The sequence below is a fragment of the Pimephales promelas genome, chromosome 3 (assembly GCF_988280905.1).
Source record: "Pimephales promelas chromosome 3, fPimPro1.hap1.1, whole genome shotgun sequence".
Classification (NCBI taxonomy): Eukaryota; Metazoa; Chordata; class Actinopteri; order Cypriniformes; family Leuciscidae; genus Pimephales; species Pimephales promelas.
In genome coordinates, this window is record NC_142771.1 from 6,301,131 (window position 1) to 6,317,432 (window position 16,302).

A 16,302-nucleotide genomic window follows, 5' to 3' on the forward strand; every position below is an offset into this window, starting at 1 on the left:
TACATACCGATTTTTGTAACTGTAGATAAAACTAACAACCCTACTTTTGTCAAAAGGTGGCGCTACTGAGCCCTCACCACGCCCGTTTCTGAAACATTGCACGTGTCTACTGGCTAATAAATGTGATGTGTCTGTTGAGTTTCATGCATTTTGAAGCATGCTAAGGGTCTCAAAAGCATCCTAAAAGCATCCTAAAAGAAGGGTAAAGTTTGATGCGTCGCCACGGCAACAGTTTCAAAGATATCAAGAATCCATTCACAGGTCTACATCTGCCGTATGTTTACATTATACATATGAAGTTTGAAGCAAATCGGGTAAAAATAAAAGGGTGATATCAAAGCATTTTGAAAGTGACACACTTCCTGCTGCCAGTTGGTGGCGCTATAACTTTGACTCACAATAGTCACATCCATGTGATCGTCCTCTTACAGTGAACATACTGCTGAAGTTTCATCAAGATCAGTTAATGTATGCTGAAGTTATAACACACTTCCTGTTTCACGTTTCTCGCCATGATTTCGTTTCCTCGCCACGGCCAAACCGTTCGAGATATCAAAAATCCCCACACAAGCTTTCATCCTCAATGTCTTCACTTTACGCTGACCGAGTATCGTCGAATTTGGATCAAAGCTCTAGGAGGAGTATTTCAAATAACATTGCGAGCGTTTTACAAACAAACCTCAATAGCCGACTTCCTGTTGGGCTGGGGTAAAAAGTAAAAGCGCGAGGTATAGATGAAACGATGAGATCAACATGCGTACCGAGTTTCATATTATTACATGCAAGCGTGTTTGAGTTATGGACCAAGTGTTCGGACCCCATTCCAGGGGGCGCTGACGAGCCCCCCTGCCACGCCCGGGTACCATCTTCAGCCCGGCTCTGATGGCCGCGGGTTCTGACCCGTGTGCAAAGTTTCAAGAGTTTTCGAGCATGTTAAGGGCCCCAAAAGTGCCCGAATAGTCGTAAGAAAAATAATAATAATAATAATAATAATAAATATAGCTGCGAGCAGCGATTGCGGGCCCAAGCCGGTGGCACCGCAACCCCGATGCCTTTAGTTACCCAAAGGCACCGGGATGGTGGTACCGCCGGCTTTGGCCCTTTATCGCTGCTCACAGCTATATTTATATTTAATATAAAGCCGGTGGCACCGCCACCTTGGTGCCTTTAGGGTTATTCTGTACGACGTGTAAAAACGTAACCCCCGCTTTGACTATCAAAAAGAAGTGTATTGTAGAGCTTGCATCAATGCGGACTCGATGCGCTGTGCGCTGTAACCCCATGTGGCTTTAAGCGCATCATTCTCCACTCGGGATGCGCATAAGCGTTTTGTGCCACACTGTACTGAGCCTTTCATATCATAATGCAGTGACGCAATGACAGATTATTAATTGCCTTTCTTGTTCTGTTCCATCTATTATATGTTGATAATAGATAGGACAGAGCACTAAAAACCTCAAACAAAGCACTAAAAACTTAAGCTGTTTGCTGTGTAGTCTGAGAATGAGCTGTTTGATTTGCACCCTCTTCCTCTTCACTGTCCTCCATAAAAACCAGCTATCCAGGTCCATGTTGTTCTAGAAAGTTTGTATGTCGCTGTCTCAATTAACATCTCTGCTATACATTTAAAACATGGCTATATCTAAAATAATTTATCTTTTTGATTTTTGTTATCTTGTTTTTCATGAATATTTTACAACAATACAAAGAGCAATGTGTATTTTCCATTAATATAGTTTGTAATGGCTTTTTTTGTCATAGATTATAATCATATATTTTTTGGATTTGTTATTTATCTTTATAATGAAGTTGTCTGTATTAAGTAGATTGTGTTTAACACACACAAGAGTGATTCATTAGTTCAACACATAGTTATAGAAATTCTACTTTATCTAAAAAAAAACCCTGCACTTTATACACACACACACACACACACACACATAAATACATGTAAATAAAAATACCAAAAAAAAAAACATCAAATGTGTTTTTAGTCAGAGTATTATTTTATACAGAAACAAATATTTGTAATTCTGATAAGAATGAAGTTAGTGTTTTAAAATCTTAAGGAAAACAAATATATTGAAATATAGCACATGAATTTTAAATTCATTCAACTTCAATTACAAATACAATCTTACTTTTATTTAAAGCAATCTATACATTTAAAAGATGGGGGTTATATGCCTATTTTGTCATTTAAAAATATTGTTATGCAAAATTGTTATGCAAAAAGACAAGGACTAAGAAACAAGGACTTGTAGGAAAAATCACAGCCAGCCACACACACACACATAAACACAGACAACAGCCCTCCCCTCCCCACACAGACACACACACCCACACACACAGAGAGAGAGAGAGAGAGAGAGAGAGAGAGAATCGCAGGGGAAATAAATCCATTCAAACTACAATATCTGACTTTCTGTTGCTCAGAGCGAATGACTTTAAATTGGAAAGTTGATCGGCTTGACGAGAACAATATACGTGGTAAGTTTTGTAACTGTAGGTAAATTGAGCAAAGTTATAACACACTTTATGTGTCCTTTTTTAGTCATAAAATTCATTTCCTCGCCACGGCCAGACCGTTCTAGATATCAAAAATCCGTCCGGAATTGAGCATCCTCAATGTCTTGACTTTATGCACACCGAGTTTGGTTGTGATTGGTAAACACATGCATTGTGATTTGATGTATTTCTCCTAGGACAATTATTCAAACAACCCATAATTCATAATTCATAAATAACTTCCATTTGAACTGTCATAAAACTTAGAGCACGAAAGTTGTTTGGCCTGATGTGATCTATAATTGTACCGAGTTTCATATTAATTCATGCAAGTGTGTTTGATTTATGGACAAATGTTCGAATCCCAGTCCAGGGGGCGCTGTCGAGCCGCCCTGCCACGCCCGGTTACCAGCTTCAGCCCGGCCCTGATGGCCATGGGTTCTGACCCGTGTGCAAAGTTTCACGAGTTTTCGAGGATGTTAAGGCCCCCGAAAATGCCAGAGAATTCGCACACAGCAATTAAAGGGTTAAAATTAACCTGACAAGCCCCCCTCCTCTCACTCACACAGAGGGACACTGAGAGACTGGCAAAATTCTGAGATTTTCTCTACATTCAAACAAACATATCTGACTTTCTGTGGGTCCTAGCTAATGAGTGTCAATTAGAAAGTTGTCCGGCTCGAGGAGTACAATATACATACCGATTTTTGTAACTGTAGATAAAACTAACAACCCCACTTTTGTCAAAAGGTGGCGCTACTGAGCCCTCACCACACCTGTTTCTGAAACGTTGCACATGTCTACTGGCTAATAAATGTGATGTGTCTGTCGAGTTTCATGCAATTTAAAGCATGCTAAGGGTCTCAAAAGCATCCTAAAAGCATCCTAAAAGAAGGGTAAAGTTTGATGCGTCGCCACGGCAACAGTTTCAAAGATATCAAGAATCCATTCACAGGTCTACATCTGCCGTATGTTTACATTATACATATGAAGTTTGAAGCAAATCGGGTAAAAATAAAAGGGTGATATCAAAGCATTTTGAAAGTGACACACTTCCTGCTGCCAGTTGGTGGCGCTATAACTTTGACTCACAATAGTCACATCCATGTGATCGTCCTCTTACAGCGAACATACTGCTGAAGTTTCATCAAGATCAGTTAATGTATGCTGAAGTTATAACAAACTTCCTGTTTCACGTTTCTCGCCATGATTTCGTTTCCTCGCCACGGCCAAACCGTTCGAGATATCAAAAATCCCCACACAAGCTTTCATCCTCAATGTCTTGACTTCACGCTGACCGAGTATCGTCGAATTTGGATCAAAGCTCTAGGAGGAGTATTTCAAATACCATTGCGAGCGTTTTACAAACAAACCTCAATAGCCGACTTCCTGTTGGGCTGGGGTAAAAAGTAAGAGCGCGAGGTATAGATGAAACGATGAGATCAACATGTGTACCGAGTTTCATATTATTACATGCAAGCGTGTTTGAGTTATGGACCAAGTGTTCGGACCCCATTCCAGGGGGCGCTGACGAGCCCCCCTGCCACGCCCAGGTACCATCTTCAGCCCGGCTCTGATGGCCGCGGGTTCTGACCCGTGTGCAAAGTTTCAAGAGTTTTCGAGCATGTTAAGGGCCCCAAAAGTGCCCGAATAGTCGTAAGAAAAATAATAATAATAATAATAATAATAATAATAATAATAATAGAAAAGAATAATCCTAAGGAAAACAATAGGGCCTTCGCCCTTTCAGGGCTTGGGCCCTAATAATAGAAAAGAATAATCCTAAGGAAAACAATAGGGCCTTCGCCCTTTCAGGGCTTGGGCCCTAATTACCCGCACACATGGGGTGTTCGAGGCGCACATATAACACTGCAGAGAGCTCTTAAAGGGGCCACACCTTATTTACACTCGTTACAGTCTGAAATAAAACAAGATGAGAAATTAAATATTCCCAGCACTTTCCATGATGTAGTATGCTTGTTTATCAAAGGAAGTAATAAGAAATGACTCTTACATTAACAGGATGTTGGGGGAATCACTTTTTTTTCTCTTTTTCATCAAACCGCAATTTTTGCAAGTTCCCTCAATTTTAGCAAATTCCAGCAATTTCATTGCATAAAATTGCATAAATATCCCGCATATTCCATCGCATTTTTAAAGAAAACGGACCGCATAATCAATCAATTTTTGCCCGCAACAATCACAAAAAAACTCAGCGTTTTTCTGGAAGGACTGAATACTATTATGGTAAATGTTAAATATAAATCGCAAATTTTTTCACAAATTTTTGGAAATTACCACCACAAAATCAGTCATTTTGATCGCAAAAATCACAAAAAAAAAAAAAAAATCGTGAAATCCTGGAGGGACTGTCTAGCTAACATATGTGTGATCCTTTTGACCATGCACAATAGATATTTGAATTAGTTTTTATTTTACTTTACTTGGAATCATAATTTCAATCAAAGAGCAGTTGCAAAAAAGAGAAGTAAAAAAGTTACCAATCATATTTTATTTATTTATATGCACTTGCTAATTTGGAATCATAATTGCAAGCAAACAGCATTTGCAAAGAAAAACAAACAAACAAGTTTAAGGCAAAAAAAAAAGAGCATTAGCACTAATGTGATGATAAATCAAACTTTATTGCTAGTTAAGGCGAGACACGGCAGGCAAAAACACTTTTTTTTCACTGGTCAATTTTGTATTCAATGTATTCAGCATTCAAACATGTCGTCTTTCAGACTTGTGCTGAAAAAAAGTCCAAAATACACATTTAGTCTTTATTTTACTGCACTTTGGCAGTTTGTAGTGTAGATTTCGCCTAAATTCCTCAAAAGTTGGCGTTCCCGCTGCTCCCTGATCGCGATCGACACCGTTAGAGAGCTCTCTCTCTCCTCTTCAATGCTGTCGGATCCAAATATGGTCATTTCCTGTTTATCAGCAACCAATCATGAAAGTAAACTGGGCCATTTAACTAAAATGCGCAATCCCATTATGATATTTAAAGGCCGTTTTCTCAAAATGAGTTTCTAGTGACTTTACAGCCGTATTCCTAACTATATTGTGAAGGTTTGTTCAGAGGGATTTTTGTTTATATCATTCTTGGCCTGATTTATATGACATTTGATCCCTAAAAATAGGGCGGAAATCTATTTTTTAAGGCTATTTATAAGTTATTAATTTATAAGGCTGTATTTTCTGATTTACAGGGTAACAAAAGGAGATACTCACAATAATCCCCTCTGAATATATCAACAAAATGCAAACATAATTTTAAACCTTGTTTTTTTCCAATGGTCAGATTCGTCACTTCAAAATATATGCGAATTAGCGCATATTTAATTAGATATAGCCTGATTAGCATATTTAAACATAAAATTACAATACGTTTTTTTCTCCTATTTATGCGAGTAATCAACTGGTAAAGTTTCATGGTGACATCTGCAAGTTAATTTTTTTTATCCTATTCACCTGCAGTGTCTTCTTGTAGTTTTTGGTTTTAAGAAAGCTTAATGGCTGTATAAAAACATTAAAATCACAATCACAAGATGTATAATGTTCATTTTATATTACCAACAAACTATTATACATAAATCTTTTACATTTCTGTACGCAGACTGACAGATTGTGGTATAATAAAGGGTGATATATAGAGCATGTTGTGAGTAAACCTCTCTCTCTCTCTCTCTCTCTCTCTCATATGTGTAGTTTCAGACGTGTTATGTTCGTCACTGTAAGAACGCGTTTGCCTGCAGTTTGACGCATCAGTCCGGCTGGCAGCTCGTGTTCTCTGGAGACACCATGCCCTGCGAAGCCCTCGCCAATATCGGTAAAAACACACACACACACGCTAACCGCTGATACTTTTGCACAAGAGTATATTTAAGAATATTCAGACCAGTATAATATATTATAAGGGGTAAAATCGACTAAAACTGGCCTTTCAACATTTTTAGTTGTGTGTGTGTGTGTGTGATTATTGTCCTCAGTGATGATTCTGATGAATTCTAATCAAAATGTATTTTTAAACAAAATACCAGCATGATGTATAAATAGTTCACTATGTAAATTGAAATTAAATTAACAATCAGAGATGTTCACAAGTCATTTTTTGGAAGTCCAAGTCAAGTCTCAAGTCTTAAATTATTAGGCATTGCCTAATTAAATATGTGCGAATTTGCATATATTAAAAAAAAAAAAAAAAAACGAAATCTGAGTAGCCTATTAGATAAAGCCAGGTTTAAAATATTTTTTTCATTGTGTTCACATACAGTAATAGATGGGGGGGAAAATAGATATTTATGGATACTTTTGTTATCCTGTAATCAGATTTTCGCCATGTTTTTAGATATACAATGTTATATAAATCAAGCTCAATCAAATCAATCTGCAATAGTCTTCATAATAAAACTAGGTACAAGACTGGACAGTTTGGTGTATTAGGTTTGGTGCTACTGAAGTGGAGATTTCAGACTTGGAGTTTGGGAGAAAAGTCATTTTGAGAAACCGCAAAACGAGATCTAAAGATTTCCATCAGGCCAATGAGATTGCTCATTTAGAGTTAAATCCCCCCTTTTACTTTCGCGATTGGTTGCTGATTAAAAGGAAATGACCATATTTGGATCCGACAACATTGAACTGGAGAGAGGGAGAGAGCGCTTTCTAACGATGTCTGTGATGACCGCGGAGCAGCGAGATGATTTACAATGCCAACTTTTGTTGAATTTATGAAAAAATCTACGGATGCAAAGTCAATGGAGACGGTTGGATTGTTTTCCCCCGGTGTGGGCGTGGCCTAAATACGCTCGTCTCATGCACAGTATGACAAAGGGCGGGGGACATGCAGCTTATCATACGCTTCCCTTAACGTATGCGCCAATAAAAGAAAATAGAAATACAAGGTTTCATTAATGTTTAATTGTAAAATGTTTCCTAAATTATTTATATATACAGTGTATATACGGAAGCCCTGAACCGCAACCTAAAAAAAAAAAAAGTCAGTAAAAAAAAAAATCTGTATAGACCAACGCCACTTTTGCGTCATCGAAGGGTAACGCCCCCTTTTGGGGGAAAACACCTCTATACTGTCAATGGGAAAACAAACGGATTCCCATGAGAACAGAACTCGCACTAGATCTGCAAAGTTTCTTGATAGCAAAAATGGCACAAACTCAAAGAAGCTAACGTTACTGAATACGGGGTTACAGAGGTTTCCCTTTGAAATGGTCGAAAACTGGATTAATGACCCCACACAGCGGCCAAATATGGACTATTCAGACATCTAACGTTACCACTATCTCGTGGAATCACCACCAAGTAAGTAGCCTTTTTTATTTATTTTCATCATTTACACACTCACAGTAGCCTATGACAAACTACTAGACGATGAGGCCATGTCACTTGGATCATATTTAACTTGATTTAAGCTATTGACAGTTTTGTTGTCGACTAGCTATTAGAAAGACTAACGTTAGCTGTTAGCAGCTAACGTTACCTTATTAGACTATGTCAATAGCTTAAATCAAGTTAAATATGATCCATTCATCGTCTAGTTTGTCATACTGTGAGTGTTAATGAAAAAAAAGGCTACTTACTTGGTGATTCCACGAGATAGTGGTAACGTTAGATGTCTGAATAGTCCATATTTGGCCGCTGTGTGGGGTCATTAATCCAGTTTTCGACCATTTCAAAGGGACACCTCTGTAATCCCGTATTCAGTAACGTTAGCTTCTTTAAGTTTGTGCCATTTTTGCTATCAAGAAACTTTGCAGATCTAGTGCGAGTTCTGTTCTCATGGGAATCCGTTTGTTTTCCCATAGACAGTATAGAGGTGTTTTCCTCCAAAAGGGGGCGTTACCCTTCGATGACGCAAAAGTAGCGTTGGTCTATAAAAAAAAAATCTCGCATTTCGAGATTAAAGTCGAAATGTTTCGAGATTAAAGTCGAAATGTTTTAAGATTAAAGTCGGAATTTTTCGAGATTAAAGTCGAAATGTTTCGAGATTAAAGTCGAAATGTTTCGAGATTAAAGTCGAAATGTTTCGAGATTAAAGTCGAAATGTTTCGAGATTAAAGTCGAAATGTTTCGAGATTAAAGTCGAAATGTTTCGAGATTAAAGTCGGAATTTTTCGAGATTAAAGTCGGAATTTTTCGAGATTAAAGTCGTAATTTTTCGAGATTAAAGTCGAAATGTTTCGAGATTAAAGTCGAAATGTTTCGAGATTAAAGTCGAAATGTTTCGAGATTAAAGTCGGAATTTTTCGAGATTAAAGTCGAAATGTTTCGAGATTAAAGTCGGAATTTTTCGAGATTAAAGTCGAAATGTTTCGAGATTAAAGTCGAAATGTTTTAAGATTAAAGTCGGAATTTTTCGAGATTAAAGTCGAAATGTTTCGAGATTAAAGTCGAAATGTTTCGAGATTAAAGTCGAAATGTTTCGAGATTAAAGTCGAAATGTTTCGAGATTAAAGTCGAAATGTTTCGAGATTAAAGTCGGAATTTTTCGAGATTAAAGTCGAAATGTTTCGAGATTAAAGTCGAAATGTTTCGAGATTAAAGTCGGAATTTTTCGAGATTAAAGTCGAAATGTTTCGAGATTAAAGTCGAAATGTTTCGAGATTAAAGTCGGAATGTTTCGAGATTAAAGTCGGAATTTTTCGAGATTAAAGTCGAAATGTTTCGAGATTAAAGTCGAAATGTTTCGAGATTAAAGTCGAAATGTTTCGAGATTAAAGTCGAAATGTTTCGAGATTAAAGTCGGAATTTTTCGAGATTAAAGTCAATGTTTCGAGATTAAAGTCGAAATGTTTCGAGATTAAAGTCGAAATGTTTCGAGATTAAAGTCGAAATGTTTCGAGATTAAAGTCGAAATTTTTCGAGATTAAAGTCGAAATGTTTCGAGATTAAAGTCGAAATGTTTCGAGATTAAAGTCGGAATTTTTCGAGATTAAAGTCGGAATTTTTCGAGATTAAAGTCGAAATGTTTCGAGATTAAAGTCGAAATGTTTCGAGATTAAAGTCGGAATGTTTCGAGATTAAAGTCGAAACATTGTGCAGTCATAACAGTGCGCGTCCACTGGCTCAGAGCGCGCACGCGCGTGTGTGTGTGTGTGAAGTCGAACTGCCATGGATAAACACAAAATAGTAGCTTTTTACTTTTATCTGGGCTTTCAACAAAATTCTACACACGTTACACGTGCTAGTGGCAGTGTTTCTGAGGTGTTTTGAAATGCGAGATTTTTTTTTTTACTGATTTTTTTTTTGTTTAAGATTTTTTTTTTTTTTTTACTGACTTTTTTTTTTTGGTTGCGGTTCAGGGCTTCCATATATATATATATATATATATATATATATAAATCTTTTTCTTTTATATATGAAGAGTTCAGATGCAAAAGCCTCTAAGTGCCATTTGAAATTTTCTTCTAAAATGATCATTTTTATCAAGCTTGTATATTTAAGCTCAGTAATTTCACTTAAATGGCAATGAAGATTACCTATTAATTGTCATTTAGGTGAAATTACTGAACTTAAATATACAAGCTTGATAAAAAAATTGTCATTTTAGAAGAAAATTTCAAATGGCGTTTAGAGGCTTTTGCATCTGAACTCTTCATATATATATATATATATATATATATATATATATATTTTTTTTTTTTTTTTTTTTTTTTTACAAATATCATTGATTCTGAGCTTAAATGTAAGCCAGAAAATGTTCTTGAGATTGTGAACCACACACACACACTCGCATATTAAGATGCACAGTTACACTTAGCATGCGATGAGGTTTATAGTCACACGTTTATGGTTAATTCTCAGTCTGAGCTGCCGGGCAAACCCTCAAAATATTCTGAATCTGTCCATTAAACGCCCATCAGTTGCTCGGTTGTGGAGAGAGAGAGAGTCTGTAATTGCGTCTGAATCTCTGTAAGTGACTCTCGGATCGATACGGATGAAGCCTGCGTTTAAATGCTGCTTCCTGTCTTGATCAGCGATGTAATCGATCACACAGAAACCTCTTTAATGGCCCCGCTGGATCTTCACCCCCCCCCTCCTGAACGGCGAGATGGTTCGGTCCGCTCGTCTCATTAGGGAAGGCCTTTGTTGTCTCGCCGCTGGAGTTCTCCTGATTGATTTCTAAAGGGAAAAAATGGAGTGTGTGCTGGTGTGTTAAAGTTTGTGTGTGCTTTACAATAGGGTGAACGAGGGAACAGCATGTCAGCTGTGATTTATCTGTGTGTGTGTGGCAGGGAGAGAGTTTGATTCATCTCTTGGTTTGTTCTCAGGCAAGAATGCCACACTTTTGATTCATGAAGCCACACTGGAGGATGGGATGGAAGAAGAGGCGTTAGAAAAGAGACACAGGTAACATGAACGTGACACATCCAGATCTACAGGCTCATATTAAGTGTTTCTTAAAGTTTTTAACACCAAATCTGTCTAAATTGAGTTTTTCATGCTCAATTCTGACCAGTTTTACAGGTAAAGCAGCAAAAAGACCCTCTTTAGTTCAATGTAAGCGTGCTTTTAACCCCCTGATGGTCTTCTTTTATGAGTCACGTCCTGGGCCTTCCCGGTCAGAAGTGACCGGAGGCCTAAAAATGAAACTTCTTCCATCCCAGTAAAACCATTGCAATTTATTTTTGTTCTATAATATTTATTTTTATTTTGAGATAATTTGATTGAATTTATTAATATTTATGCAATATTTATGGTCTATTTTTCAATGGAAATATATATATATATTTTTTTCTATATATATATATATATATATATAAATAATTAAAAAAAATATTAATGCAGAATTTTTGTTTGATATAGAGTCTAGGCCTTCAGAAAAAAAAAAATTTTTTTGAAGAAAATTAGCACCATCTGGTTACAGTATAGAGAAAAAGCGTAGAATCATGGTGTAACCACTAGATGGCATGTGAATTCCCCAGCTGTTTATAAACACTTTTTTTTTTTTGGTGGATTTGAATATACAATTGAAACGATCTCAAAAACTATTTCTTATTAAAAAAATAAAATAAAAAAATAAATAAAATTTTTCTGTGTTTTTGTCAATTTCCCATTCATTTCCTATGGGGGTCATTTTTGACCAAAGACCAAAATCGTGACTAATTTTTTTACGACCATTTAGCATGCTCGGATCATGACCTCATTTTTTATTTTTTTGGGTATTCACATACCAAATGCCAAAAAAGTCACCAAGTATCATAACCTTCCGATGAAGCTGTGATTTTTAATAATTTAAAACAGAAAATGATTCGTTCAGAAGTGACCGAGGACCATCAGAGGGTTAACTACTAATCCTTCAATAACAGCATCTCTTTATAGTTGCATCAGATTGGCTGATTCATAAAGCGGTCAGGTGATAAATCTGTTCAGATCAGACTGAAATCATCAGGGATATTGTCCAAAATATACTTTTGCAGCTCATTTCTAACGTTATGCATTCCATAAAAACAATTAAACACTGATAATAATCATGTTTCTTGATCATCAAATCATCATATTAGAGTGATTTCTGAAGGATCATGTGACACAGAAGACTGGAGTAATGATGCTGGAAATGCAGTTACAGTTTAACGTATAGTTATATTTCACAATATTATAGTTTTTACTGTATTTATGATCAAATAAATTGAGCCTGGCTGAGAATAAGAGACTTTCAGGAATACGTTTGAATTAGTTATGATGATATTGCCTTTTCTTTGTGGCACAATTTCCATCTACGTTGTTCCAATGCAATCAATGCATTTCACCTTGGCATGAATTCTCTTCTATAAATATTGCAAGTGTTTATCAGCATCTCTTATCAGCTTTTGCCTCGAGTGAAATGAGGTTGTATTGGGCGAGACAAGAAGATAAGCCGTCGTTTGATTCGAGAGCTAAAAAACAGAGAAAATCTTCTGGAATGAAAGTGGTCCGCTCTCCCGGAGGATAATGCGTTCCTGACGGAGAATCCCAGAGCATTGATTGGGTTTGTTGTCGTCCCCCTCATGTCACGCCTGGGGCCGTTTCCAGTCGAGCTGCTGAATATCTCGGAGTTGCAATTGATTGGGGATTTTGTGGGAGGATCATTTGGGTTTCAGTGAGGTATTGATTGGCTGAGAGGCGAGAGTGTCGTCCAAGTCCGTGAAGCTTCGGTTTAACTTTATACACTGAAATGGACAAATTCACAGATTTGTTTTTCGAGCTTTTTAGAAAACAAGGTAAAGGTGGGGGAAACCGTATTACAGCACTCGAATGGTGCAGACTTTTCTAATGGCATTTACTGGGTAAATTGAAAGGGATAGTTCACTTTGAAATTATTATTTGGTGTGTTTTATCTTACCTCAAGGGCATCCAAGATGTAGATGTATCTTTGTTTCCGCAGTATTTTCAATTTTGATGTTTTTAGGTCAAACCGTTGTTGTCTGTCAGTCATATAATGGAGGTCTATGGTCACCACCTCAAAGAGCATGCACAAAGTCCAGATTAAACATGATTTAATGACTCGTAAATGTAAGTACACATTGATGGCCTAAGACACGAAACAAGCGGTTTGTGTGAGAAAACGAACAGTATTTATATCGTTTTTACCTCTTGTAATCACAGCCATGTCCAAGTGATCTGATTCAGTCTGTGCATGCGCCGGAAGTAGGGTGACCACCATCAAACAAACCAAATGTGGGACAATTATAAGTTTGTGTGGGACAATGTGGGACATGTTACCAACACTAAAACATACCCTGAAACTGTCTATCTAACTTGATAAAAACATTTCTATTCTGCCTTTCAGCTGAAACATTTATATAGTCCCTTCCAGAAAAAATCTTTTTTTTCCCAAAAAAAAAAAGTCATTTAAATTCAGCATCACTGAGCCCAAAGGCAGCAGGAATCTTGTATATAAATATTTTAGAAACAGTTCTGACCAAATCCAACAAAATAAACAATGAACAAATAAAATACAAAACAACATGAAATTAGATGGACAGTCTTATATATTAAAAACCAAAACCGTTCATATTTTTCGAAAGGATGTGAATTAAAACAACCTCTGCAGGTTAAACAACAACAGATAAATTCCGTTAAATTAAAATTTTTAATTTACCGAATTATCCATTTGTTTTCCGACAGGGAACATATATGAAACGAATCACCGGTCCACATTTTGATTGACAGCCGTCACAACCAACGAGTGACCGTGTTTACTCCTTTCTTTTCAACCATTGTGTATAAAACAACACAGCTGTTGTATTTGTACTTAATGACGAAGCGCTGAAAACTACGCAGCAAAAGTAAGTAGAATGCTTTCTAAAAAAGGCAAAAGAACGCATGCACGTTTTCTTAATGTGATATTAAAAACTAATAGGCCGATGAAAATGCGGGACATTTCCTCAATATGTGACGTGCGGGACAAGAGGTGAAAATGCTGTGCAGTACAACGCAAAGCGGGACGGGTGGTCACCCTAGCCGGAAGTGATCTCTCGCATCACTCATTGTTTACACAGAGATCTCAGAAGTGTAATCCTTCACGGTGAAGATCTAAACATATTTGGATATACGAAAAATCGCAATGGAAGACCATTTCGATATATCAACAGACAACGTTGAATTTTTTCGCAACCGCGCGAGAGATCACTTCCGGGACTTGCGCAGACCGAAGCACCCGCGCCCTCAGATCAGTTGGACATGGCTGTGATTACAAGAGGTAAAAACGATATAAATACTGTTAGTTTTCTTACACAAACCGTTCGTTTCGTGTCTTAGGCCATCAATGAGTACTTGCATTCACAAATCATTAAATCATGTTTAATTTGGACTTCTCTGTGCATGCTCTTTGAGGTGGTGACCATAGACCTCCATTATATGACTCACAGACATGAACGGTTTGACCTAAAAATATCAAAATTGAAACTACAGCAGAAACAAAGACACTTACATCTTGGATGCCCTTGATGTAAGCTGAAACATTTTAAAAATTAACTTCAGAGTGAACTACCCCTTTAAGTCGAGGAAGTTGCATGATTGTGTCGGTGATGGCTGTTTGAATCCGATCTGTTTCCAGCACCACGTCTCAGGCTATTGGCGTGGGCATGAAGATGAACGCCGAATTCATCGTGTTGAATCACTTCAGTCAGCGGTACGCCAAGATCCCTCTCTTCAGCGACGACTTCAACAGCAAAGTGGGAATCTCGTTTGACCACATGAGGGTGAGGAAATAACCAACAACTACCTGCCTTCCTTTTGTTCTTACTTCCTTAGTTAGTTCACCCAAAAAATGAAGATTGTGTCGTTAATAACTCGCTCTCATGTCGTCCCAAGCCCGTTCATCTTCGAAACGCAGTTTAAGATATTTTAGATTTCGTCCGAGAGCTTTCTGTCCCTCCATTGGAAATGTGTGTACAGTATACTGTCCTTGTCCAGAAAGGAAATAAAGACATCATCAAAGTAGTCGATGTGACATGAGTGGGTTAGTTACAATGTTTTGAAGCATCGGAAATACATTTTTAGTCCAAAAATAACAAAAACTGCGACTTTATTCAGCATTGTGTTGTGTTACGGATCTGCATTCAGTGATGACGTGTGTCTGGTGCGTCCACGTATTCGGGTTCAAATAAATAAGGCTGGCTGTGTGGAAATCCTTTGTGAAGATTGTTTTGTTCAGCGTCTGTCTCCTTCAGACTGTAACCGAAGCTCAGCCGCACCAGACACACGTCAGCCGTATCACTAAACGCAGAACCGGAACACAATACAATGCTGAATAAAGTCGCAGTTTTTGTTATTTTTGGACCCAAATGGGCTTGGAACGACATGAGGGTGAGTCATTGATGACATCATTTTCATTTTTGGATGAACTATCCCTTTAATTACTTCCTTATATCATTCCTTCCGTAGTTACTTCCTCTATTACTTGCATCATGATCCCTTCCTTATTTTCCTCCTTACTTCCTTTCTTAGTTACTTCCTACATTAATTACAACATGATTCCTTCCTTATTTCCTTATTTTCCTCCTTACTTCCTTTCTTAGTTACTTCCTACATTAATTACAACATGATTCCTTCCTTATTTTCCTCCTTACTTCCTTTCTTAGTTACTTCCTACATTAATTACAACATGATTCCTTCCTTATTTCCTTATTTTCCTCCTTACTTCCTTTCTTAGTTACTTCCTACATTAATTACAACATGATTCCTTCCTTATTTCCTTATTTTCCTCCTTACTTCCTTTCTTAGTTACTTCCTACATTAATTACAACATGATTCCTTCGTTATTTCCTTATTTTCCTCCTTACTTCCTTTCTTAGTTACTTCCTACATTAATTACAACATGATTCCTTCCTTATTTCCTTATTTTCCTCCTTACTTCCTTTCTTAGTTACTTCCTACATTAATTACAACATGATTCCTTCCTTATTTTCCTCCTTACTTACTTTCTTAGTTACTTCCTACATTAATTACAACATGATTCCTTCGTTATTTCCTTATTTTCCTCCTTACTTCCTTTCTTAGTTACTTCCTACATTAATTACAACATGATTCCTTCCTTATTTCCTTATTTTCCTCCTTACTTCCTTTCTTAGTTACTTCCTACATTAATTACAACATGATTCCTTCCTTATTTCCTTATTTTCCTCCTTACTTCCTTTCTTAGTTACTTCCTACATTAATTACAACATGATTCCTTCCTTATTTCCTTATTTTCCTCCTTACTTCCTTTCTTAGTTACTTCCTACATTAATTACAACATGATTCCTTCCTTATTTCCTTATTTTCCTCCTTCCTTTCTTTGTTACTTCTGCCATT

General features: G+C 37.0%; 1 protein-coding gene across 1 annotated transcript in view; it reads left to right on the top strand.

Annotated features, from left to right (window-relative positions):
* The window catches only part of elac2 (elaC ribonuclease Z 2), a 38,111-nt gene that overhangs the window by 19,822 nt on the left and 1,987 nt on the right, over positions 1–16,302 (top strand). The window contains exons 21-23 of the mRNA XM_039655231.2: positions 6,220–6,340; positions 10,797–10,875; positions 14,564–14,708. Of these exons, the coding sequence (XP_039511165.2) occupies positions 6,220–6,340; positions 10,797–10,875; positions 14,564–14,708 (345 nt within the window). The remainder of the gene's footprint in view (positions 1–6,219; positions 6,341–10,796; positions 10,876–14,563; positions 14,709–16,302) is intronic.